This window comes from Mauremys mutica, chromosome 22, assembly GCF_020497125.1.
Source record: "Mauremys mutica isolate MM-2020 ecotype Southern chromosome 22, ASM2049712v1, whole genome shotgun sequence".
Lineage (NCBI taxonomy): Eukaryota > Metazoa > Chordata > Testudines > Geoemydidae > Mauremys > Mauremys mutica.
Window position 1 is genome coordinate 16,235,766 of NC_059093.1, and position 27,589 is coordinate 16,263,354.

The 27,589-nt window shown below is 51.6% G+C and overlaps 1 protein-coding gene across 4 annotated transcripts in view; it reads right to left on the minus strand.

Annotated features, from left to right (window-relative positions):
* ST3GAL4 (ST3 beta-galactoside alpha-2,3-sialyltransferase 4) overlaps positions 1-27,589 on the minus strand; it is a 165,052-nt gene that overhangs the window by 112,464 nt on the left and 24,999 nt on the right. For 3 of the 4 annotated variants that reach the window (XM_044997037.1, XM_044997035.1, XM_044997040.1), the window contains exon 2: positions 688-735. The exons of the other annotated variant lie outside the window; for it this stretch is intronic. In XM_044997037.1, coding sequence (XP_044852972.1) covers positions 688-735 — 48 coding nt within the window. The remainder of the gene's footprint in view (positions 1-687; positions 736-27,589) is intronic. 4 annotated transcript variants of the gene reach the window in all.

Consider the following 27,589-nt stretch of genomic DNA (forward strand, 5'->3'; position numbering starts at 1 on the left):
TGGGCAGAATGGGGAGGGAGTGAACTTGGCACTGCTTCTGCAGCGGCTACAGCCTTATCTCCGAACTTCGGCTGTCACAAAGCTATGGATTTTGTTGTTTAACATTTTTATTTTCTTTATTGGAAAAGCCATTAATTGTGGGGTTCATGCTGTGCCTTAAATATTAAAGCTTTCTTTACATTTAAAAGTAGAGCGGTCTTTGGTTGTTTGTTTGTTTGTATTCTAGTCAATTCATTTAGGCAAAAAACTCTAAAAAGCAAACAAACAAACTTATCTTGGGATAAGTCTCCAACTCAAGAGCAATTCTCTTGCAGCAGCAAATGTTAGAAGTTTTTCGATTGGCAGTTGCTGCTGTAGCAAAAAGGTTTTTGACCTGACGTTTAGGTAACACATATTCCATAAATTTCAATCTCTAAGAAATTAAAAGCCACAAAGAATCGTTTCAGAGGTGCTACAGGGAGGGGTGAGAGGAAGGATGACTCCACACCACTTCCCCTCTCAAGCCTATAGTGAAGATAGTTCCGTACAAACATTGAACTGGCTTCAATTCATTAAGGAGAGCGCCATGGAAAAGCCCAGGAGGAAATTAATCATTCTGTAGTCAAGGCCGGTTTGGATGGTAGACAGTAAATAATGCATGGGGCCACACAGTGAATGAGGAGGATAAAAAGAAATATAAATAGTTACCCAGTCAGTGAGCACTGTCCATCCTGTGCAGTGAAGGAGGCAGAGGACCTGTGGGGCAGAAAACCAGTATGCAATCATGTAATTAAAACCGCATCACAATGCGTACACACAAGCGTGGCAAATTAAGGCAGCACAAGCAACCTTTATTCTGGCATGTGACTTTTCAGAGGTTGACTCTGCAACCTAAACATTCCTTTAACATATTTTTATTACATACAAAAACTAAGCGAGACAGCCAATATCTCTCTCTCTCAAAATTCAGCCCAAACATCAGTGCTGCCTAGTGGACTTTAAGTCTGGAGATTTGCAGCTGGGCCACTGGCTTTCTGTGTGATCTTGTGCAAGTCTCACTGTTACCCTGTGCCTCGGTTTCCCATCTGTATTTCAGGGATAATGAGGTTTACTTCCTTTGTAAAGCCCTCTGAGATCCATGGATAAGAGCTCCATGGATAAGAGCATTATTATTAGAGAAGATGTTGCATCAATGTATTCCACCCTGTTTAGGAATGAAAGCACAGACTAAGGCCTGGTTCTACGCGATGAAACTAGGTCAGTATAACTATATCATTCGGGGTGTGAAAAATCCACACCCCCTGAGTGATGCAGTTAAACCAACCTCACCTGACCCCTAGTGTTGACAGCTCTAGAATTCTCCCGTCGACCCAGCTACTGCCTCTCGGGGAGGTGGAGTACCTATGCCAACTGGAGAACCTCTCCCACTGGCATAGGTAGCTTCTTCAATGCAGCATCTGAAGTGTAGACAAGCCCTTAGTAGCTGAAGCACAAGACTAGGCATTTAGTCCCTGTACCTCACTCACTTGCTCATTTGTAAACTGGGGATAACACAAGCCTCCCGTGGAGAATTGGGAGGCTTGGGTCATTTATGTCTGTAGCCATTTTAAGATCTCATGAAGGTGCTACACATGACAGATACTTCCTGTCCCCTCCCCCACAACTAGATCAAAAGCTTTACATGTCTGGGGGCTCTACATGGAGGAATCCGGTCAAAACCACATCTGACATGAGCCCCTTATGTCAATGGAGCTACAAGCAGGGCTGAACTTAGCCCATGAAGTTTGAATTCCCCTTATACACACCGGGCCTGCACTTGGAGATGGAACAATGCAGCTGCTGCTTCCTGGGGGAAGGGTGGGGGTGGTTTAAAGCCTTTGTCTGCAGTGGGAAATGGGATCGGTCTACACTTGGCAACTCACAGCAGGTACAAGTGCTGGCGCCCAGGGAAAGTCCTGGTTTACAGAGTCTATCTAGGAACCATTTCATGCTCTGTGAGACCAAGTGTCAAGCCGTCCTCTTTTATGAGTGAGCAGCACCCACCTGCCCTGTAGGGTGAAAAGAAGCCTTAAAATAACCCCACCTGGATGCCTCAAGCCTTTCCTGCTAGGGCAGGAAGCAGAAATACAGATATTTCACCAAATAGCCCCGTCCCCTGTATTTCCAATCCAATGTTCACAGCAAAGCGGTTCAGGAAACATGACTGAACATTCCAACTGCTCCTTCCCTCCTCAGTATTCAAGGCAGCTCACAAACAGGAGCTGGTTTCGTCCTACAACCACCACTGCAAATTAGTGCAGCACTATGAGCCTCGTATTTTAAAATGGGGAATCTGGCCTAAATCCCTTCACTTCTGTGCCTCAAAGTGACACAGGAAGCCAGGGAAAGGAAGCCCAGTCTTCCAGCTCTCCCCAGTCGTCTTCTTCCATTGCTGCATCATGCCACCTTAAGGCTTGAATTCAGCAGCGTATCCCTTGAGGGTCTCCAGTCAAAGCCGTATTCTGAGAACGCCAGCCTGCATTGCCTGGGAAGAACCACATGGGCTATCGCGCTGGTACTGAGCCGCTGGTCACCGGCACAGTCGTGACCAGCAAGGAGGCTGTAGGGTAAAGTAATCCCAACTCTAGCCATCCAGGATTAAAATGCATGATGGAAGGAGGTGAACTCTGGGGGAAGGAAGGGTGGAGGTGTCTGGGGTTTCAGATCCTTGGCAGCATTTGCCATAAAGCATTTGAGGGGGACAGGCAGTCCCAAGAGAACTAGTCTTCAGGGGGACAGACAGTGATGTAACATCAGCCTGACTATTAGTACCACTCAGCTCTGTTAAGTGAGAGACACCCATCACACAGCCTGGAGAGACGGCAGGCAGCCTGCCCCCTCTGGGCCGATGCTGGATAGTGGACTGGGCATTTTCCAGGGCTTTGCCCAGCTAGGTTTTCAAGGCCCCAAAAGACAGGCCTTTCCCTCAGCAGCCAATGCCACAGGCTAATACTGTCCCTGTACAGTCAGCGGGCAGGGAAAACCGCAATGAGGAACAAGAAGCGTGTGCTGAGGAACCCACTAGTGCCGTAATGGCGTAACCCTCCCTCTCCCCTACCTCTCGGCACAGCAGGCAGGGGGACGGACAGGGAGGAAAAACCAAAACCCACAACATAACCACAGAACGGGAATAATGTGAAGCGAGCGGTTTTACGCAGCAAGCGCCCAGAGGAGCAGTCACCCAGGAACTCTACTGCTCCGCAGACTCCCTCCCTCCTCCCTGCAGAGGGGGGACCAGGGCCTGGGCGTGTGGGACATACAAACCTCTCCAAAGAGGCAGCCGGGGGCCACGGATGGGCAATGGGCTACCAACTCCAACACAACCCAGCTGAGGACCGGCTTTGTTCAGCACCTAGCACAAGGGCAGCTTGGTCCATGGCTCAGGCTCCTCGCCACTGATTACAAAGCCCTGGCTGGGATGATGTAGTTGGGAACTGGTCCTGCTTTGAACGGGGGGTTGGACTAGACGACCTCCTGAGGTCCCTTCCAACCCTGATACTCTATGATTCTATGTTGCAATACAAGTAATACTACTACTACTACACCTGCCCCCAGCAGGTCTCTGGCCCGAGACACAAATTAAGGGGGCTCAGGACACTGAAAGTACCAGAATTAGACCTCCGGGTTACGCCTTGACATCCCCAGTATGTCCCCTCTGCAGGCCCGTGGCATCCAGACACATTAAAAAAAAACCACACAGATAAATCAGCCATTATTGGCAGCCCTGGCACAGAGCCAAGGGAGATGCACAGCACTAGTGAATGCAGGGGGGCGGGCGTGACTGGCAACATCTGACTGCAGCAACTCTCACCACCTGCTGCCTGAAGCCATTTCACAGCAAGGGCTAAAATCACACCGTGCCCGGCTCAGGGCAGGCCAGGGACCGAGAGCTCTCCAGGGGAGAGTCCTTGCACAGACCTTTGGCATTGTGCCTCAATGGAAGCACCAAAGCCTCAAGTCTCACTGCTGAAGAATCCAGTCCCGGGCAGGGTCTGACCTTCCCTCAGCCATCGGCTGGATGAGGCCCGATCCTCTCCCAAGCAGTAACCACCAGGCAGGGGGAGAGGGGCCTGGAGTCCTGGGCAGGGAACTGAACGCGGCTGAGGGAAATAATCTCCTTACAACTGCCACAATTAGCAGGTGTTTTATGAGCAGCTTAACTGTCCCTGCCCGGGCTTTCGGCTGTTAAGTTTGGCTCTCAAAAAGGGAGAGAGATTTGTAGGCCAAGGCCCAAAACAAACTAAGGATTGGTGGCATTTCATATAGAGGAGAGTAAAATAAAGCAGGTTCAGAGGAAGGGGGATGAGAGTTCTACCAGGCTCCAGGAACCCAGCTCCACCACCGCTCTGACAAGGGGCAGACAGAGAGCTGTGGGACGGAGACATTTATCGTCCACTGCATTACATGCAAAACCCAGCTGGTAACCACAGGGCCTGGGCTGGATCCTCCCTCTGGAGGAGACACGACACTGCTGACAGCGAACATATTTCTGGCTGGTACCTACATTCTCTGTGGCCTGTCGGGCTTCCAAGGGAACCCCAGGATTCGGGGAACCACACACGGCCTGCAAGATTAGGACCAGGAAGGGCTAAGCACTTCGTTCCAAGTCTTCAGTCAGCAAAAAATGTATATTGCGGGATGCTGCTCGCAGACCGCGAGAATGTAAGGGCAGACGCCCAGCTGCTGTAAATAGGAATAGCTGCACTGAAGTCTAGCTAGTTTTGGTACTTACATACTCCCCATTACCATAGGGTTGCCGGTCGAAAAGGGACCCTGGTGGCTGCGGTCCGCACTGCTGACCGGGCTGTTAGAAGTCCGGTTGATGGCGCAGGCAGGCTCCCTACCCGGCTCCATGCGACTCCCGGGAAGCTGCTGGCATCCCCCTCTGGCTCCTAGGCGGAGGGACAACCACGGGAGTGCTGCACACTGCCCCCTGCGCCAGCTCAGCAGCTCCCATTGGCCAGGAACGGTGGCACGACCACATGGCTCTGAGCGCTCAGAGCCATGTGGTCGTGCCTCCGCTTAGGAGCCGGAGGGAGATGTTGCTGCTTCCCGGGAGCCGCCTGAGGGAAGCCCCACCCAGAGCCTGCACCCTGCACCCCAGCCCCCTGCTCCAGCCCCCTCCTAAACCCCAAACCACAGCCCCACCCAGAGCCCACACCCCAAGCCCAGAGCCCTCACTCCCCAGCACCTGAAGCCCCTGCTCCAGCCCAGAGTTCCCTCCTGCACTCCAAACCCCAGCCCTACCCCAGAGCCCACACCCCCAGCCAGAGCCCTCAATCCCCCCGCATCCCAACCCAGATCCCTCTCTTATACCCTGAACCCCTCATTTCTGGCCCCACCCTGGAGCCCACACCCCCAGCCCAGAGCCCATCCCTCCCTCCCATGCCCCAACCCCCTGCCCCAGCCTGGAGCCCTCTTCTGCACCCCAAACTCCTCATTTCCAGCCCCACCCCAGAGCCTGCACCTGCACTGGAGCCCTCACCCCCTATCGCACCCCAGTGAAAATGAGTGAGCGAGGGTGGGGGAGAGGGGGATGGAGTGAGCAGGGCAGGGCCTCGGAGAAGGGGCGGGGCACAGCAAGGGTGTTGGGTTTTCTGCAAATACAAAGTTGGCAACCCTAATTACCACAGCCTCTGAGTGCCCCGCAATCTTTACTGTATTTAGCCTCACAACACCCCTGTGAGGTAGGTCCTGGCTATTAACCCCTTTTTACAGCTGGAGAACTCAGGCATGGAATGACTAAGGCAGCAGCTAGACAACCGTGGGGCTGGCCGGCGCTAGCCAACTCAGGCTTGCGGCGGGGCTGTTTCATTGCTGTGTAGTCTCCTGGGCTCGGACGGGCACCCAGGCTCTAGGACACTGCAGAGTGGGAGAGTCCCAGAGCTCGGGCTCCAACCCAAGCCCCAGAGTCTACACAGGAATTAAACATCCCAGCAGCCCGAGCCCTGCAGACCCAAGGCAGCTAGTATCAGCCAGACGTGGGTTTTTCTGTGCTGCGTAGACATACCCTCAGTGGCTTTCCCCAGGTCACATCGAGAGTATGTGACAGAACCCAGTCTCCCCATGTGACAGAACCCAGTCTCCTGAATGATGAGTTAGGACCTTAGCCATTGGACCGACTTCCCTCTTCCGTAATTCAGCCGAGTTAGACCAGCTTACATCAGCTGGGGGCAGGGGCGGCTCTACGTTTTTGGCCGCCCCAAGCAGTCATGCGCGGGAGGCGCCCCGGAGCTGCGGGAGCAGCGGACCTCCCGCGGGCATGACTGCGGAGGGTCTGCTGGTCGCGCGGCTCGGCTGGACCTCCCGCAGCTGCGGGCGGTTCGCTGGTCCGGCGGCTCCGGTTGAGCTGCCGCAGTCATGCCTGCGGGAGGTCCAGCCGAGCCGCGGGACGAGCGCCCCCTCCGCAGTCATGCCGGCGGCAGGTCCGGGCGTCCCCGGGCTCCGGTGGACCTCCCGCAGGCATAACTGCGGCAGGTCCGCCGGCCCAGCCTGCCGCCCCCCCACCCCCGGCGGCAGGGAACGCCCCCTACATTTTGCCGCCCTAGGCACCAGCTTGTTTTGCTGGTGCCTTGAGCCGCCCCTGGCTGGGGGTCTGAGACACAGAGCTCAGGGACAACAAGGAGTTTGCACATTAGGGATTAAAAGCCTCTAATTTGGAGCACGGGTAACAGTGGCTGGAGACTATGCGCTAAGGAGTTTATACCCATAATATTTTAGAGGTGAACGAAGATTCCCACCATCTGATGGGCTGTTGGAGGTGTCTATGTCAATTGAGCTAAGGAGGGCTCCCTAGGAGAGCTGGGGAAAAATATGATTTTTTTTTTTGGCAGCTGTTTCTTCTCAATTTCTGCAAACAAGTTTTCATTTTCCGCTGAAAAACCAAACCATGAACATTTCCGGTTTTAGCTTTATGGGTTCCTTCCCCTCTTCCCAGTCTCACCCTTTTCTCCCCATCTTTTGCATTGGCAAAATGGAGAAAAGAGAGAAGAATACACACACTTTTCAGGGTTTGTTTTTTTTTAAATATCTAGCTATGTTTTTCAGGGAAAAAACAGAACAATTCCTTTCTCCGGAAAGAGGCAGCATTATGTTGAAAAATATCTGAGCAGCTCTGCCACCTAATGGCCAGGAATCCACACCCTAGCTGGCAGGCTCAACAGTGAGGCCAAGTTATGAGGAGTAAACTCCCCATCTCACTCCCCCAGGTCGGAGGGCTCCATGTGGAGCTGCAGAAGTGGGTGAGGTGCACTGCAGTCGGCGGGGAAGCTTGTCCTGCCACTGCCTGAGTTGTACAACTCCCCTGGCCAGGGGTGGCTCCAGGCCCCAGCACGCCAAGCGCGTGCTTGGGGCGGCATGCCACGGGGGGCGCTCTGCCGGTCGCCGGGAGGGCGGCAGGCAGCTCTGGTGGTCCTCCCGCAGGCGTGCCTACGGAGGGTCCGCTGGTCCCCTGGCTCCGGTGGACCTCCTGCAGGTGGACCGCGGGACCAGCGGACCCTCCGCAGACACGCCTGCGGGAGGTCCACCGGAGCCGCCTGCTGCCCTCCCGGCGACCGGCAGAGCGCCCCCCGCGGCATGTCGCTGTTCTTGGGGCGGCGAAATGTCTAGAGCCGCCCCTGCCCCTGGCTACACAGAGGACTTTGGATCTTCAGTGCTTCTTTAGCAATGAATGATGGAAGCTGGCAGGCAGAGTCGTAGGAGAGAGATCTTTATTATGCATGCCAAGAGGCCAACACGCAGAAGCTCTCCCAAAACCTGACCTTCTCTCTTCACAGTTCCACTCATCATGCTACAACCAGGGCTTCTGAGCCCGCACACTGTGGCCAGCACAAAATTCACTTAGAGGAACTAAGAAGCAGCCTGCGGTAGCCGTAACCCCAGTCGATAAGTTTCTCCAGAATACAGAAATCTGATTAACAGCCTGTAAACTCTGGGTGCCCCGCAAGAGACATTTGCACCAACACCACCCATGCTGGGATGTGGCATAAAAAGATTCAGGGGAGGGGGGAGATGGGAGTGTTGGGAGAAGTAGGTTGGGCAAATAATGGGAGAAGGGGCATTTGTGATATTGCACAGTCTTACCAGGTCTCCAGTGCGCGAAGCTGCTGTGCAACTGGAGGTGGCAGGAGAAGATGCTGCACACTCCCCTACCACCTGCACCTTTCTCCCCACGCCTGGCGTGTTTTCCCAAATTCATCCTGCAGGAGGCACTCTTGTTCTTTGTGGTTCTCTTAAGGATCTAGTGGACCCTGCAGCCTAACCCATAGGAAGCTCTTACCCTGCAGTCAACACAGCCAAAACAACCTCGTTTCACACCCTTCACCTTAGCAGAGATAAAACAACAAGGGATGCTTTTACAGCTCTCCCCCACCCTCCCAGTGTTTGTTTCTAATCAGCCCGCTGACCTCCGTGCAAGCAAGGCCACTTCACAGCTCCAAAGGAAGGCGCAGGTGATCTAAAGGGCTCTGCTCCCTGCTCCAGGGATGGGATTTGCCAGCCGCACACAATGAACTCTGATGAAGATGATAAATCTTCTTGAGGGAAAGTGGGGGTGGGGGGAGAAGCCTGCACAGATTAGAATCATGCAGGGGCCTTCGCAGTCTAGCACTTGGTGGAATGAGAAGTGAAACAGAGACTGACCAAAATGGGGAAGCCAGTGGGGGAGGAGGGGGCTGCTTCCTGGCCTAGCAACACAGGAGAGGAGAACCTAACCTGGGGTTTCTGTTGCCTTGTGCCCCCTGAACCAGAGGGACCATTTATTGAGTTCTCTTCCCCCACCAACAAGACTTCTTTGTCCTCCAATACAACACCGCCTTTCCAGTGATCTCTACATTGGGAAAGCAACTGGCCCAAGGTCACACGGCAGAGCAGTGGCAGGATCTCTGGCTCCCAATCCCCCTTGCTCTAGCCACTAGGTAGCACTTCCACCAGCTACTGCCTGGAAAGCGGAATGAACAGAAGGCAAGCGGGCTCAGAGGGTATTTTCACCTGCAGGGACTGAGGCCCCCTTGCATCCAGAGAACAGGCACAACACGGCTCACTTCCCCCACTCACTGCTCCCTAGTGCCATAAGTCATTGCCCTGGAGGGACTGTCTGTAGGGGGAGAGGGGATTCAGGTGCCACTTCCCTCTTGGTCTCCTTGCTGAGAGGACCCCATTAGTGCCACAGATACCTGTCCTCGGGGAGCCAGAGTCCTGTCACATCACAGCTATGAGACGCTTGAGGGCATCTGCTCACTACTAGCCTGAGCTAGATTGAACCCCTAGCCTGCAGTAGGGGTCAGAGACTACCCTAGTCTCCAGGGACTAGGGCTCAGGTGGGGTCTCATCTGTGGGCTTCACCAGCAGGTCTTAATGAGGGTGTGAGGGAGTGGATGTGCCACTGCCAGCAACCGCGGCCCACGACCCCTCCCCCCATGACCTCCCTTCCTCTCCTGCCACAGCAGGTACTGAGCCTGGTGCCAGAGCCCCACCGACATTGTGAACGAGACCGACACCAGCGGGAGAGCACGAAGAGCTGGGCAGGCGCCAGCAACATTCTGGCCTTGCGCGCCATGGAGCTGGAGGGAGCAGCTGTACACCGAGGCTGCTGGACCCTTAGCTCCTCCCAGGTGCGCTGCAGGCAGGAAGCCCCATGGTCCATTTGTCAGGCTGAGTAGGCAGGGCACAGGGAAGGGGATCTCACTACACTCAGAGGGAGCCAAGAGAGCTCAGAGACTCCGTACTGCTTGGGTCAGGCCCCACATGACCGTACTGCCAGCCCTACGCGTTCATAAAGCATGAGTCAAGGGTCCTCCCACACAAACCTTGGCATTGGCTTAAAAATCATGAGATTTTAAAGTGTATTAATACATTTGAGGATACATTTGGGAAAAAAAGTCCAGCTGGGGAGCCTGGCCCACAGAGGAGAACGGAAGCATGAGGCATCTGAACTACAACTCCCATGAGGCACCACAGCAGTATTACAGAAACTAAATATTTGGGGTTTGGGATGAAAATTGAGAATTTTTTTGGCTTTCAGACATTCCATTTTTTACCCCCCCAAAAGTTCCCTTTAAAAAGCAGCACCATGCTGTTCCCATGGTGGCATTCAGAGAAGGGACGCTGTTCCACTGGCTAGGGCACTAGCCTACAAATTGGAAGATGCAGGTTCAATTCCTTGTTCTGTCACTGACCCCCTGGGTGACTTTAGACAAGTCACTGAGTCTCTCTGTGCCTCAGTTCCCCATCTGTACAATAGGGACAACAGCACGGCCCTACCTCACAGGGATGTTGTGAAGATAAATACAGTAAAGATTATGTAAAATACTACTAGGATGAGGATTGGGAATTTCTCAACAAAACAGTCCGTCAGAAAACGGCTGATTCGTTGAAAACAGAACTTTTTGCAGCGTTGACACTTTCTTCAGGGAGGTTTCTCAAATCCAGTAAGGAATTAAAGTCTAAACCAAGGAGAGACCACCTCAGACTAGCCAATAGACTGGTGGTTTGGGCATTCACAGGGGAAATCCAGGTTCAGATCCCTATTTTGCCCAATTTGGAGCAAGGATCTAACCTAGGTCTCCTATGTAGCATGTGAGTAGCCCAACCACTAGGTTTTCTGGGGGTGAATCAGTCTCTCTCTTTCTCTTGCTCTTTCTCTCTCTCTCTCTCCTGATGCAAAACAGGAAACGTTTCAAAATATCAAATGCTGCAGGACAATAACAGTTTCCTGCCTAAGTGTACATAAAAGCGTATGCTAGATTTCTAGGCCCTAGAGTCTTCATGGTGTTTTCCCATTCTCGCTGGTGGAATACCCACCCCCACCCCAATTAGATAACACCTATGTGTCAAAGCATTAACACTTACAGATACGTATGTGTCTCAATCTCCAGGCTCCTCCTCACCCCCTGGAAACCCTCTGCATAGGCTGTTAAATTGTTTAATCTCATTTATGTGAAATAAGAGACAGAGGGTAACACCTGCTGATTACGTGCATGAGAGCTCTCGCAATGAAATCACAGCACGCTTTCTGCATGTCACCGCATTAATTCTGTTGTGGTGCTAGCACTTGGGAAGTCAGCAAGTGAAATGGTGACAAGGGCTGTACAACGCAGTGGAGTGATTTGTGAGAGACAGGGGTAGAGCAGGCCAATAGACTGGAGACACCCCTAAGACAGGTCCCAGCTCCCTCCGCGCCTCAGTTTCTCCACACAGATATTTGCCTTCCACACATAGCTACAGAGCAGCTTAATTTGTGCTCGCTTATGAAGCGCTTTCAGATCTTTTCAAGGAAGCAGACGGGGAAGTATTTTACCCGCAAACCAAATTCAGTTTATTGGTGCTAAATACCCAGACAGCAGATGGCTGAATCCAAGCAATCCCTGGCAAAGCTGCCATCCAAAACAGATTTCGGAAGCACAGACCTAAGCCTACAGTGTTCGGACCTATTCACGCCCTTCGCAAAGGTGTTAAGTGTTATCAGGGGGTGAGGCCAGCTTATTTAAAGGGATCTTATATTTGTACAACCACGGAATGGCGCGTGGCAGCCAGAGCAGTCGGGTAGTTCTTACTGGCCACCCAGATTAGACCTTTTTTAGATCTGAAATGCTACCTAGAAAACCTTAGTGACCTGAATGCTGAGTTACACCAGGGCCCCTGTGGCGCACACTTCACACTTCTGCCGTAATAATGCTGGGGAGCGGGTGATTTCTTTAATAACATTTCTATACCAGCAAAGGCCCCGCCGTTGACCGTTGCCACTACAGCATATCGCATTTGGAAAACTGGTCTAAGCCATTCTGGCATAAGCTCTCTTCTGCCTGTCTCAACGGCGTCTCCACTAGGAGGATTTGCCAGTATAGCTTATACCAGGCAGGGGCGGCTCTATGTATTTTGCCGCCCCAAGCACGGCAGTCAGGTGGCTTTTGGCGGCACGGAACCTGCGGGAGGTCCGCTGGTAACGCGGATTCGGCGGCATGCCTGCGGGAGGTCCGCCGGTCCTGCGCCTTCAGCGTACCCGCTGCCGAAACCGTGGGACCGGCGGACCTCCCGCAGAAACGCCACCAAAGGAAGCCTGACTGCCTCCCTCACAGCAACCAGCAGGCCGCCCTCCGTGGCTTGCCGCCCCAGGCACGCGCTGGTGCCTGGAGCCACCCCTGATACCAGGATAGTTACGCCAGCACATCTTTTCTAGGGTAGACCAGGTCTATGCCCCCTCTACTCCCATTCTGGCAGTTCCAGTGGGCCTAACTGTAATGTGGCTCCCTTAAAGCCCTTTTACACAGCAAGAGTGATGGGGGGAGGAGGGAGGGTTGGCATATGACAGACTCAGACCTCATTTCTATTTACTCTAAGAACAAATGGCACCTTCCAATTCAGCAGATCTGTGCCCTGCGTGCACTAGACACTGAAGTGAAGGTTTAATATTCGCTACTCCAATTAGCCCTGCAGAGCAGACAGATGGCATGTCTACACTGGAGCGGGATATAATTTCCAGTTCGGGAACACTCTGATCGAGCTAGCGGGCTACAAATAGCCATGTAGCTGCAGCTGCATGGGTTGTGGAAGGGCTAGCTGTCCCGAGTATACCCATGGGGTTTCATATGGGATTGTACTCAGAGCATCTAGCAGGGGTGGGAGGGATAGCTCAGTGGTTTGAGTTCAGGGTTGTGAGTTCAGTCCTTGAGGAGGCCATTTAGGGATCTGGGGCAAAAAAAAATAATAGTTGGGGATTGGTCCTGCTTTGAGCAGGGGGTTGGACTAGATGACCTCCTGAGGTCCCTTTCAACCCTGAGATTCTATGATTCTATGACACATGTCCCACCACAGTTTTTAGCTCACTAATGTGGGTATGTCTACCCAAGCTAGAAATAACACCTCCAGCATAGACTACCCACAGCTCCAGGGTGCAGAAGCCAGAATCTGCTCCTTCTTGAACATTATCAGAAGAGTTCCGACCCATCACACCCATGAAAACCCACTGAAGGCATCAAGGGTGGCACCAGAATCACTGAAGTCAACATAAGGAAAGAAAGAGGGCTGCATGGGTGTCCCTGAGGGCACTGCCGGACTGACAGTGGAAAGTTCTTCACTTGTAAACTGAGCACAGCTGAATCTGGAGACACCACCGCTACAAAAGCCACAATGCCATTTTTAGCAGAGCCACACTTTAACGCTCACTGTATCATTGAACTCTGCTCCGATCAGGTCTAAATCACACAAGGTTTGGAATGCCAGCAGTCACTAGTTGTCTGTCTACTCTACAGCTCCCCGTATTGTTCTCCCCAGTAGCGCTGCATTGATGCTACAGCAATGGTGGGAGATTTTCCCCCTGTGAAAGTAGAATGAATTATATTGTAAAAATAAGAATGGATTAAAGAAATGTTGTATGTACCTTTAAGCAGAAATAAGAAATGTTGAAATACAAGTGCCAGGAAAAGAAACATTAAGCATAAACAATGGTGCTAATGGCGAAACATTAACAGAAGATGGGTAATAATTAGTTAGTAAGGAAATAAGATATGCATGCCTAGCCCAGGTAAACTTATCTGAAGTTGCATCCGAAGAAGTGAGATGCAGCTCACGAAAGCTCATGCTAAAATAAATTTGTTAGTCTTTAAGGTGCCACAAGTACTCCTGTTCTTTTATCTGATTCTGCTTCCTTTGTTATCTTGATAAGTTCTCACCCTTTTATCTGTATAAATAAGATAGTTTGTGTCTTGCATGGTGCTCACATTATCTGGGTGTTATTAGCAGAGCACTGTGCTAATAAAACAGAGTGGTCTGACAAACTGTGAGTCCTGAGTCTAACTTTGACACCCCAAAAGCTCTGGGGAGACAAAGCCGTAGCATTCCTGGTTCCTCAGCCAGAACTGGAGGAGGGTGCACAGTGCAAAATAAGACCTTTCTGGTCTCTTAACACCACCTCTCTCACCCTGGGGGAAGGCTGCCATGATTATAGCACATAGGACAGTTTCCCACAAATTGCACCGTGAGCAGGCTAAGGAGTAATCCAGTAACAACAGCTTGCAATTTTGAGCACTTTTCCTCCCAAAGGATTTCAGGGAAACTTTAGAGGAAGGATGTCTGTCACACCTGTAATGCAGCCTCCTCTAGGGTGGAGCACAGCAGCTCGCTAAACAGTGCCCAGCAACCAGAATAAAAAATAATTGAGGGAAAATGAGTTAACTGAAGTTTTCCATAGGAAAAAAAATGTCAATTTCAATTAAGTTTCTCGTGTTAACATTGTGAAGCAAAATGAAACATTCCAGGTCCAAGTGTCGATTCAAACCAAAACATTTCAGTTCAAATTGACATTCTGACATTGACAAACTTGGAATTTTTTGTTCCACAAAAAGGCCAGGGCACTGAGGCTACCACAGCCTGGCTTTTAAAGACCCCATGTGTGGCCGAGACTCTGGTGTGATGGCTCGTTTGTAAGAGGAACCTCCAAAAATTAACCAGGCGATTCCTTAGGGGGTTCTGCACAGAGTGTGAAGGCACTTCCTCTAACCCCTTCAGCACAGCTCCTCCCCCCTCCCCACGCAGGGGAGATTAAAAAAACCGAAACAGCACCTCCGGTAGGTTTATCCTAGTTTCCTTCCCGCCTACTGTCTGTCCCAGCTTGTTCGCTGCACCGAAGAGGGTTGACTGATGCGGTCAGATCAGGAGCCAAAGGCCTTGGCTACACTTGTGAGTTACAGCGCAATAAAGCAGCCCCGGGCGCCCTAGCTCACTCCCCGTCCACACCGGCAAGGCACGTACAGCACTCTGACGCCGCAGCTACAGCGCTGCTGGTTCTCCACCTCGGCGAGTGGAATAATGTTTGCTGCGCCCCTGCTGGAGCGCCGCGGTGCCAGTGTGAACGAGGTGTTGCATTACTGCGCTGTGATCGGCCTCCGGAAACGTTCCATAATCCCCTTAAGTCAAGTGGCCCCTCTTGTCATTGTTGTGAAATCGGCTGCAGGAATGGGAAAATGCCCTTTCAAAGCTCCGTTTGGAGAAGCGGCTGCTTATCAGCTCCGAGAAAAGCAAACATTTACTGTTGGCTTTGAGTGAGTGAGAGAGAGCCAGGGAGGGGGGGATCTGAACTTACAAGACAGCATGCTGACACACTCTCAGCACCCCAAAAACCCACTCTCTCTCCCCCTACATACACACAACACACTCCCTGTCACACTCCACCCCACTGCCCCCATTTGAAAAGCACGTTGCAGTCACTTGCATGCTGGGATAGCTGCCCATAATGCACCGCTCCCAATGCCGCTGCAAGTGCTGCAAACGTGGCCACGCCAGTGCGCTTGAAGCTGTCAGTGTGGACAGACTGCAGCGCTTTCTCTACTGCGCTGTACGAAGGTGGGTTCACCTCACAGCGCTCTACATCTGCAGGTGTAGCCATGCCCAAAGCCATGTCCAGCACGTGGACAGAACCTCTCCATACCTGCAGTACTTCTGCAGCTGGTGCCATGGAGTGGGAATCTCAGCACAACTCACTATTGTCCCCCGTGTCTTTTCACCGCCGTAGTTCACCTTCCCCGATCCCCTGCCCGTCCCCTCAAAGCGCCACACCAGCTGAGTTTGTCTCATCTGTGCCAGTCTGATCTCCGTCATTCACACCCCAGCATTCCTCCTACGTTCACACTGCACCAGGGCTGGCTCCACCTTTTTTGCCGCCCCAAAGATGGAGCTGCCGCAGAAGTGCCGCCGAACAGGAAGAGACGGAGTGAAGGACCCACCGCCAAATTTCCGCCGAAGACTAGAACGGAGCGCTGAAGTGCTGGACGTGCTGCCCCGATAACGGACGGAGTGCCGCCCCTTTCTATTGGCCGCCCCAGGCACCTGCTTCCTTCACTGGTGCCTGGAGCCGGCCCTGCACTGCACTCTGCCCTGAGCGGATGCTGGGAAGGAGAAGAGCAGGGGGAGACAAAAAGGCATATAGAGGGCAGGCAAATAGAGACAGGATAGGTGAGCAAAGTGCCTTAGACAGAGAGTTTTAGCAGGAGGAGAAGAAAGCCAAGAGGAAAGGTCTCAGAGAAATTAAACCAAGTGAAACATACCAAGAGTATTGCGAAAGACAAAATGCATCGAGATACAGAACAGAGCCAGCAGCAGGAAGAGTGGTTTGGAATTTTACAGGCAGATGGTTTCCTCCAGCATTTCCACTCTGCTTTCACAAGGAGTTGATTTTCTAAGCCCCAAATGGACAGGGAAAGGGTCACCTCTCCCCTCCCACTCCAATCCCTTTTGGATGCTGCAGACCCAGTCTTGACAATCCCGTGATTTTATCACGAATCTCGCGATATTTGGTGTTCCGCTGCTGAAAGCCCCCTGCTGGAGACAGGCGAAGATGGGGAAATTTCAGCTTTCATTTAATAAATAACTAAAATCTACCCTGCGTGGCTCCAGAGAACAGCTTCAAAATGTGACGCCTAAGGGCTAAAAAAACCAGGAGGTTTTTAAAATCTCCTGACTTGGGGCTGGCAGCGCTCATTCCATTTCCGACGTCCCTTGGCTATCTTTCCCTGCCCTGCTCGGCTCCTTCCCTCTCCTCATCCTCTACCACCCGCCTGACCGAAGGCGAGAGGTCTAGGAGAACCCAGGCTCTCCTAGCTGACATTGGCACGACCTCCAGATTTGAGCAACACCGTCCAAAAAACAGTTATGGCTTTGGATGAGGCAAACCTGCAGGACGACAGGACAGAACGACCCGGCGGTGGTCCGCAACCTCAAAACAGCACCAAGTCGTTGGAGTTTCACAGAGCAGGCGTGCAGACCACGCTCGGCTGAACCACGCACAGCTGAGCAGGCATGCAGCAGATGCACTGCCAAAGACACCCAGCAGCAAGAAAACTGAGATCTGCAACGGCAGCTTCAAATATCCCCCTGCACAGGTGGAGAGAGAGAAGCCCAGTGTCGAGAACTACAGAATTAGCTTTTATTTATAGCACAGGGGATACTGCTTCCCTAGCAGGCCCTGCTGCCCGCTGTGGTATCCGCTCTCCAGTGCTGGCAGTGCTTTGGAAGAATGCAGCAGACACAGCAGCTCTCACTCCCAGCCCCGGGGATGGCAGCACATTTCCGCCATTTATTTATTCCTTTTTAAAAGGTTTAATGTCTTCCCACAGTGATGCTCTGGCAGAGAGGCTCCAGCTAAAGGGCCAGGCATTTTGCCGCCCCAAGCACGGCAGGCAGGTTGCCTTCGGTGGCTTGCCTGCGGAGGGTCCGCTGGTCCCGCGGCTTCGGTGGACGCCTGCGGGAGGGCGCTTGGCGTGCTGGGGCCTGGAGCCGCCCCTGACTGCACTACAGAGGCTGCAAGAGTAACTGTTAAAGGGCACGGGTGAGACAAGGTGGGCGAGGTACCCTCTCTTATCAGGCCAACTTCTGCTGGGGAGAGAGACAAGCTTTTGAGCTTACACAGAGCTCATCTCCAGGGCTAGAAAAAGTAGGGCAGGTCTACCCTTAAAACGCTGTCGCACTGAAGTGAAGATGTTCCTATAGCAACGGCAGAGCTTCTCCCATCAGCGTAATTATTCCACCTCCCTGAGCGGCAGTAGCTAAGACCTGGCGCTGTCTACACAGGGGCGTTCGGCTGGACTTGGTATAACTACGTCGCTCCTGGGGGGTGGATTATCACACCCCTGAGCAATGTAGTTATATCGCGATAGGTCTGATGCTCAGAGTGGCACAGCTAACTACAAGGTGGAAGTTTGGAACAGATTGTTTAGCATAAGGAGTGGACATGTTGTAAGAGACTAATCAAGGTGAAAGGAGCAGTTAACACCACTGCAGTGGTAGGACAAAGGAGGGTGAGTGGGTTATAGATTGCTGCACTGAGCCATAAATCCAGTCAGGACAACCCAGGGAGGCTGCGCTAGCTGACTACAAATAGCAGGGTAGCCGTGGCAGCACAGGCGGGCCAGCTGAGTACACACCTAGCGTCCCGGGCAGGACTGTACGCTGGTGGCGAGCCCACGCCACCACATCTGCATTGCTCCCTTTAGTGAGCGAGCTCAAAGCTTCCGCGGGCAGCCTCCGAACCCTGCCCTCCTCTCCCCCCCCTGAGAGGCAGCCCCAGCGCCAGCAGCGGCAGTTTCTATCTTCACTGCCCTTATCTGTCCCCTTTTGTGCGTGTGTCTTGCTTTGTCTTCACGGAAGCAGGACTGGACTTCGAGAACAGCTCCAGACTGTCTCAACTCCCCTCTTTTCTTTTGCCCCCCGACAGGATGGCTGTCGAGGGAATAAGGGATATTGTTAAACAGAGCGCCTTGCTGAATACAGGACATGGCAAATGCTTTAACTCTTCCTCCTTTTCCTTCTTCTTTAATGAAAGGTTGAAGAGATTTTTAACGGCGATTGTTTGTCCTGGGACTAAGCAGGCCAAGGTCTCTGTACCTGAAACCCTGAACAGAAAAGGGAAACCCCGTCCCATTTAAAATGAAGCACTGGACATCGAGGCCAGAGTGGGGGCTGGGGTTAGATTTAGGCCCACTAAATAGCAACTAGTCACAGCGTGTTGTTACAGCAGGCAGTGCTGACGCTGTTCCAAGGTCATTTTCTTGGTCTACGAGCAAGTTTTGACTCTTGGGAAGACGTGCTGTGGTAGCTCTGACTTTTGCAAGGTTTTGGCATAGAGGCAGTTTGGGGAGAGGAGAAGCTGTGTGAACAGCAGGACAGTTCACTCGCTGCACCCTGAGCCACAGCTGCTCCCTGGGAAGTGGGCCCTGGCGCAGAGATTCCTGGCAGCAGGGTCTGCCCTGCATGCTGGTTGACCACCTCATTCCAGGACTGGTGCTTTATTCACACACATACAAGTTATGTCTATATACACACATCCAGACTCCACGTCACTGATTTCTCCTCCACCAGCTGCAAGGCCAGAGACACCTGCTACTACATGGCAGAAAGGTGACACTGGCATCAGAACGGCGACAACTGATTGGATGGCTCGGACACGGGACCTGCCCCTTCTAGGCTGCTGGTGGGCGAGTTTCAGGGTAAGGTTCTGGATGCGTGGGTGTTTTTGGAGCGGACCTTTAGCAACTGGGCCTACAGAGACTAAAAGGCCCCGCTCCTACAGTCAGCTAAGAGCGATCTCCTTCAGCTCAAGGGGAGGGGGCCTGTGGGCTCTGAAGATGAAGGACCCCGGGTCGAGCTTGGGGGTTCCCTATGTGGATGGGTTTTCTCATCTGTCCATGCGCCTGCAGAATGAGCATGTTCCATCTGATCTGCCGAATACGCTGCAAGTGGAATGAGATGACTTCCCCGACTCCAGTTCCTAGTGGGCGTGTCCACATCGCAATTGCTATCAAAAGACGGGCCAAGGCCACTTGGGCTATGCAGATACCTCCCCTGAAGGTGGTTCCAATACAGCTGGGAAAAGGCCCATTTTCAGTGTCCTGCCAATGCCCACGCTCTACCTGCTCTGTGGCTAGAGAACGGCTGTCGGCCCCTGGGCTTGCCACCAGCCACTTTGAAAAGCCACGCACTGATGCTAAAATAAAAACCAAAATGCATGCCTCAAGCTACCACGCTCCTGACAACCCATCGGCATTAGACATAAACGCCCTACGCCGGAACTAAACAGGGAGCAAAGTGTGTCCGGGAGAAGGGATGCTTAATTTAACGTGCTAGCAAAAATTGGCCCGCTTGCCTGAGATGGGGACGAGCTGATGAGGAAGAATCAAACTAGCATGGATAAATGGCACATTTGCGTGACAAATGTCACCTGGGTGGAAGCAGGAGGCCAGCAGCAACCCAGCCTCCGAGATAGCCAAAACAAGCTTAGGAGACGGGCCCGGCACTCTCAGGTTTCAGCTCAGCACAGATGTGAACTGAGAGAACAGCACAGTAAATCTAGGGCCCATCTGTGCAGGAAGGGGAACGCGAGCGGTACCCAATCAGGATTGCTGTTAAAGGAGCCATACATCGAAACATCCCGGTCCGTGGGTCATCCGTAGGGGAATCGGGAGCACGGGGGCTGGGAAATGTGTGCGTAGGGACTGACACCAGCTAGATCCGCAGAATGGAAATGAAGTGCTGCCTACATCCACGCACAAGAGGGGTGTGTATCACATAGAATGGGAGGGACCATCTTTTTGTTCTGGGCTTGTACAGAACCCAGACCAACGGGTTCCTGGCCCATGACTGGGGATGGAAGGTGCTGGGAAAGGAAAACCACTATACAGAGAAGGAAACTTCAGTATAGAAGTTTCCCAAGGTCAATCAGCTAGTCAGAGGTGGAGCTGGGAGTCCAGACTCCCAGTTCTCTGTTCCACATTCCTCCCTTTCAGTCTGAGCACTAGCAAGGGTTTACAGCCAAACCTTCCCCTAAAGGGCTTGGTGTTTACAACGGCACAGGCTTTAGTCATTACGACACTGATCAGTACTGGCCAGATTCCCTACCGTACGTAATGCTAAAGATGCATGAACTGAGAGATCTGGCACTGTCCCGAGACTGTGCCGTCAGTCATGACCGGGATCCAGCTGGGATAGGCCCCGATCCAATGACTTAATCCTTGATCTGCACTGCAGAAATGCCCAGCGTTGTAATGACTTGGCAGGCCACTGCCCTCTACTGAAGGGAATCAGAGCTGTTTCGCTGTGTGTCTCTGGCCCTGCACGGCTAAGGGCTATTCCCTTGAGCTCCTGTGGCAGCAGCACATGCTTTTTGAAGAAGATCTGGATTCGATTGCTGTTGTAAGCGTGATGCTTCCATTGGCCGCAGCGTGTAGCCCAGGGACGGTGAGGGCTAGATTCACAAAGGGGCTTAGGTGCCTAAAGCAGTAGTTAGGTGCCTAAGTCCCAGATTCAAGTGCCACTGGTTTTCCCAGAACTCCCGCTCAGTTGCTGCCGAACGCCACATGCACATCTGGCTCCACACAAAACCAGAGTGTGATGGGGGGGACCCCCCTTATAACTTTAGCCCAGTGGTGAGGGTACTCACCCAGGATGCTGGAGACCCCCAGCCTGATGAGGAGAAGGGATTTGACAGGGATCTACCACTCGGGTGAGTGCTCTAACCACTGGGCTATTGGACAGCAAGATGCGGCTAAATCTCTCCCGTGGAAGCTGTTAATAATCTGGATAATTAAAGAGTCATTGGGCCAGCGAGAGAATGACTCTGTTGCCTGGTGGGGCAGGCATGCCCGGGGGAGAGCCAGGCTCCAATGGCTATTTATTTGTTTAGCCACAATGGAACAGCATCAACAGGAGATACGGATACGGAAGAAGCCCCACATCCAACTGTCCCATAGCTCTGTGAGTAGGACCCTCACCTGTTCACCTGAGCCCAGTTCAAATCCCATCTCGGAGAGGGGACTCAAACGTGGGGTCTCCCCCATCCTGGGTAAGTCCCCTAACTCCTGGGTTACAAGAAATGCTTTAGGCGCCTGAGGCTGGAAGAGGGTTCACAGCTGAGGATCCCAAGCAGAAGGCAGCTCCAGCTTAATTTAGGCACTGAACTTCTTGAGAGGGGCCAGAGCTTAGGCCATACCCTTCTCTTTGGCATCTCCCACTGGCTAGCCTAGGCGGCTGTCTGCTCCGTGTCCTGGCTTCCGTGAATCCCATTCTGAGGTGCCGATCTCCCTCCATTCACCAGATAGGCAGTGTGAGCACCTAACTCAGGCTGTGCGAATCCCAGGGATTTCCTGGGCACTAAAGCCCTTCGTGAATCTAAATTCCTACAAGCAGCACAGCTCCATTACCATATACTCTGGGGAAAACAGTAGAGGAGGCTCAGCCATCACTGAACAGCTGCACGCTGGCCTGTCCGTCAGCCTCCACGCTGCTCGTCTCCCAGCTCCTTCCACGAAACGCACAGAGAAGATTCTGGTTGGGCAGAGACTGCAGAAAACCTGATGTCAAAGCAATACATAGAATCATAGAATCTCAGGGTTGGAAGGTGTTGTGTATTTGGTTGTCATGGGTTTTGTTACTATGGCAACTGAGTTAGACTATTAAGGGATAGCTCAGCCGGTTTCAACCGGCTGAGTGAGCTCTCTGTGTCTGTAAATAAAATGGAGGTTTTGGTTAGCTGTCTGCTCTCTGGCCTCAAGTGATTGCTTCCTACACCGGCTGCCCCAAGGATATAACACTGGCGACGAGGGTGGGATCCTGGTGCTGCTCCAGTAACAGAAGGAAGTAGAAGTCAAGGTAAAGACCAAACAAAGAAAAAAGCTGCTTGTTTGCACTGACTGTGAAAGTGAAACTAAAAATCATGGCTACTCTGACCAGGCCCCTGGAGCCTTTTGATGAGAATACAGAGCAGTGGCATGTGTATACTGAGCGTTTTGAGCTTTTTGGTATTGCAAATGACATTACAGAAGCGAAGAAGGTGCCAATATTCTTAACTGTTGTAGGGGCTAAAACCTACTCCCTGCTACGCAGCTTACTACACCCTGTTAAGCCTGAGACTAAATCTTACAGTGACATTGTGGAAATCCTGGGGTCTCATTTCTCCCCAAAACCACTGGTAATTGCTGAAAGATATAGGTTCCACAAAAGAGACCAAAAGGAAGATGAAACAGTTGTACAATTTGTAGCCATTTTTAAAAAGCTAGCAGAACACAGTGAATTTAAAGAGATGTTAAATGATGCCCTGCGTGACAGGTTAGTGTGTGGCCTCTGCAGTGAAGCTATACGGAAGTGCCTACTGACAGAGGCTTAGCTTACATTACAGAAGGCTGTTGATATTGCTGTCTCCATGGAACTGGCTACAAGGGAGGCACAATACATCGGTGCACCCCCTAGGGTGCAAAAAGTGTCACAAGAACCGACCCACAAAACTGTGCAGAGTCAAGAATGTTACCGCTGTGGTAAGCCAGGAGACCAGGCATCAGAATGCTGGTGTAAGGACCTGGTGTGTTGACACTGTGGCAAAAAGAGACACATTGAGTATGCCTGTAAACAAAAGAAAAAGAGGCCTGTGGTCTGGCCGACAAAAAGAGGAACCTTGCATACCCTAGAGCAGACCCAGGATGATCAAGGTGACACCGCCTCACAAGAGGAAGTGCCACTGCATGTTTTGTCTTTGGCAGCGGGCTCACATGAATACTGGGTAACCCCCTTATTGGAGGGCAAACCTATACGCATGGAACTAGACACCGGTGCAGCTGTCTCGCTGGTTCCTGAGACTGTGTATAAGGAAAAGCTACAGCATCTTCCGCTTAAGGCAACAAAAACTGTTCTGAAGACGTATACAGGTGAAGCTGTGCCCATGTTGGGCACTATTGATGTTAAGGTGGAGCTCAATGGACCGGCGGCTAAATTGCCACTGTTTGTGGTGAGAGGTAACTACCCAGCCTTAATGGGTAGGTCTTGGCTTGGGAAGATTCAGCTGAACTGGGCAGAAGTGCACCGGATGACTAAAGAAGAAACCAGTCTAACCCCTATACTAAGGAAACATGCTGCTGTTTTTGGAGATGATTTGGGAAGTATGAAGGGAATCACTGTGACATTGAACATTAAACCTGGCAGTCCACCAAAATATCTGAAAGCCCGAACTGTGCCGTATGCCATCAGGCCAAAAGTTGAAGCAGACCTGGAGCGCCTGGTCACCAATGGAGTCCTAATACCAGTTACCCATAGCTCATGGGCCACTCCTATCGTTCCAATAGTGAAGAAAGATGGCTCTCTCCGGATTTGCGGTGATTTTAAAGTCACTGTCAACCCAGTGTTGTGTGCAGAGCAATACCCGCTTCCCCGCATCGATGACCTCTTCGCAGGCCTGGCTGGGGGACAAAAGTTCAGTAAGATTGATCTGAGTCGAGCATATTTACAGATGCACGTCGATGAAAAGTCCCAAGAGCTGTTGACTATTGTGACTCATAAGGGGCTTTATCGATACTGTCGCCTACCCTTCGGAATCACATCGGCTCCCGCCCTGTTCCAGAGGGCTATGGACCAGATCTTGTGTGGCTTGTCAGGAGTTCAGTGCTATCTGGATGATATCCTGGTCACTGGAAGAAATGAAGAGGATCACTTAAAGAATTTAGAGGCTACCCTACAAAGACTGGAAGAGTATGGCCTACGAGTTCGCAAAGACAAGTGTGAATTCTTCAAGCCCTCTGTTGAATATTTGGGACACATCATCGATTCTGCAGGTCTTCATAAGGCCCCTGCAAAAGTTAAAGCTATTGTGGAGGCTCCCCCACCTCGAAATGTAAGCCAGCTGCGCTCATTTCTAGGACTACTGAACTATTATGGAAAGTTCATCTCACAGTTAGCCACACTGCTAAAACCACTTCATGAGCTCCTTGGGCAGAACAAGGCCTGGAAGTGGACTGAAGCCTGTGATGTTGCATTTAACAAAGCTAAGGATGCATTGTTAAATTCTGAAGTTCTAACGCACTTTGATCCATCCTTACCCCTGCAATTGGCCTGCGATGCTTCCCCTTATGGAGTGGGAGCGGTCATGTCACACATTATGCCTTCGGGAGAAGAAAGACCTATTGCTTTTGCTTCACGCACTCTAAGCAAAGCAGAAACTAACTACGCCCAAATCGAACGTGAGGCATTAGGAATTGTTTTTGGAATTAGGAAGTTTCATCAGTACCTGTTTGGGCGAAAGTTTACTCTTCTTACAGACCATCGACCTCTGACATCAATTTTTGGACCCTACACAGGCATTCCCCCATTAGCTGCTAGTCGTATGCAACGTTGGGCATTGATACTTTCTGCACACACATATGAAATCAAATATCGGAAATCCACTCTGCACGGCAATGCAGATGGCCTCTCAAGGTTGCCTTTACCGGTCAAACATCAAGATAGTGCCCAAAAGGAAATCTTCTACTTTGAACAGGTAGAGAATACACCCATCACTGCTACTCAGATAAAGAAGGCAACCCGCGTTGACCCAGTATTATCCCAAGTTATGGACCTGGTGATGCATGGAAAATCTCGACAAACCTCTCCAGTCTCACCCGACCTTGTTCCCTACATGTCCAGGCGGACGGAGTTATTGGTCCAATCTGGTTGTTTGTTGTGGGGGAGGCGTGTCATTATTCCACCACCCCTGAGATCACAGATGTTAGAACAGCTACATTCCGGTCACTGTGGAATAGTGCGCATGAAGGAAATTGCACGAAGCTATTTTTGGTGGCCTAGATTGGACAGTGCTATTGAAGAGAAGGCAAAAGCTTGTATGTCATGTCAGGGTGTAAGAAATGCACCCCAGTTGGCACCCCTACACCCATGGAACTGGCCTGAAAACCCGTGGCAACGTATTCACGTTGACTTTGCTGGCCCCCTTGAAGGAAGCATGTTCTTGGTGGCAGTAGATGCCCATTCTAAATGGCCAGAAGTCTCTATAATACAGTCCACTACTGCAGAGAGTACTATTCAAAAACTACGAGGACTCTTTAGTCGTTTTGGTCTGCCAGAACAACTTGTGAGCGACAACGGACCGCAGTTCGTTTCTCAGGAGTTTCAAAATTTTATGAAGGCAAATGGGATACACCACATCACGTCAGCACCATATCATCCGTCCACCAACGGATTAGCTGAAAGATTTGTGCAGATAATGAAAAACGCTTTGAAATCAGCAAAGGGACAACACTCCATTCAAAAGCGTCTGGATACCTTCTTACTTTCCTATAGAAACACACCTCATGCTACAACCCAGGCTTCCCCAGCCTTTCTAATGATGGGACGACAGCTGCGCACTTGCTTTGATCTGCTGAAACCTTCTGAACCCAGACAAACTGTGCAACATCAGCAGCAATATCAAGTCATCAGACGGGCACCCAGAGCAAAAGACCGAACCTTTAGCCCAGGACAGCCAGTTTTGGCTCGGAATTATACTTCCAGAGCTAAATGGGTCCCGGCCACAGTCATCACTCAAACAGGACCTGTTTCCTATACAGTCCGGACTGCAGAGAATCTTACCTGGCGGCGACATGTAGATCAGCTGTTGCCAGGTCATGCCAGTCTTCAGGACGCATCTGCAGTTGAGGGGTCTGACTTCACCCCTCCTGGTGAGACACCGAATCATGAGTCACCTGTTCCTGACTGTTCTCCTCCATTACCGCCGGCAGCTGAGATACCCCTTTGCCCAGCACGAGCTGATACCACCTCCTCACCTATTCGTGCTGCGGACCCTGAGCCCCTAGTACTTTCGGGTGCAACAACACCAGAAGTTCGCCATAATCCACCTAGAGACAGAAGGCCTCCTCATCGGCTGGATCTTTAGTTAGGGTGAACCCACGGTTATGGGGCAAAATAATCCCCAGGGTTTAGCCGGGAATGGAGGCAGTCTACCCTCCTTCTCTAGTTTAGTGTATGTTTTATTTTGGGGATGTTCTTATTAGGGGGGGAGGAATATGTTGTGTATTTGGTTGTCATGGGTTTTGTTACTATGGCAACTGAGTTAGACTATTAAGGGATAGCTCAGCCGGTTTCAACCGGCTGAGTGAGCTCTCTGTGTCTGTAAATAAAATGGAGGTTTTGGTTAGCTGTCTACTCTCTGGCCTCAAGTGATTGCTTCCTACACCGGCTGCCCCAAGGATATAACAGAAGGGACCTCAGGAGGTCATCTAGTCCAACCCCCTGCTCAAAGCAGGACCAAAACCAACTAAATCATCCCAGCCAGGGCTTTGTCAAGCCTGACCTTAAAAACCTCTAAGGAAGGAGATTCCACCGCCTCCCTAGGTAACCCATTCCAGTTCTTCACCACCCTACTAGTGAAAGTTTTTCCTAATATCCAACCTAAACCTCCCCCTCTGCAACTTGAGACCATTACTCCTTGTTCTGTCATCTTCTACCACTGAGAACCATCCTCTTTGGAACCTCCTTTCAGGTAGTTGAAAGCAGCTATCAAATCCCCCCTCATTCTTCTCTTCTGCAGACTAAACAATCCCAGTTCCCTCAGCCTCTCCTCATAAGTCATGTGTTCCATCCCCCTAATCATTTTTGTTGCCCTCCGCTGGACTCTCTCCAATTTATCCACATCCTTCTTGTAGTGTGGGGCCCAAAACTGGACACAGTACTCCAAATGAGGCCTCACCAGTGCTGAGTAGAGGGGAATGATCACATCCCTCGATCTGCTGGAAATGCCCCTACTTATACAACTCAAAATGCCATTAGCCTTCTTGGCAACAAGGGCACACTGTTGACTCACATTCAGCTTTTCGTCCACCGTAACCCCTAGGTCCTTTTCTGCAGAACTGCTGCCCAGCCATTCGGTCCCTAGTCTGTAGCAGTGCATGGGATTCTTCCGTCCTAAGTGCAGGACTCTGCACTTGTCCTTGTTGAACCTCATCATATTTCTTTTGGCCCAATCCTCTAATTTGTCTAGGTCCCTCTGTATCCTATCCCTACCCTCCAGCGTATCAACCACTCCTCCCAGTTTAGTGTCATCTGCAAACTTGCTAAGGGTGCAGTCCACACCATCCTCCAGATCGTTAATGAAGATATTGAATAAAAACGGCCCCAGCACCGACCCTTGGGGCACTCCACTTGATACCGGCTGCCAACTAGACATGGAACCATTGATCACTACCCATTGAGCCCGACCATCTAGCCAGTTTTCTATCCATACATCATGGACAAGCCACCTGGGTCCCTCTGCCCAACATACACAGCCCCAGCCACT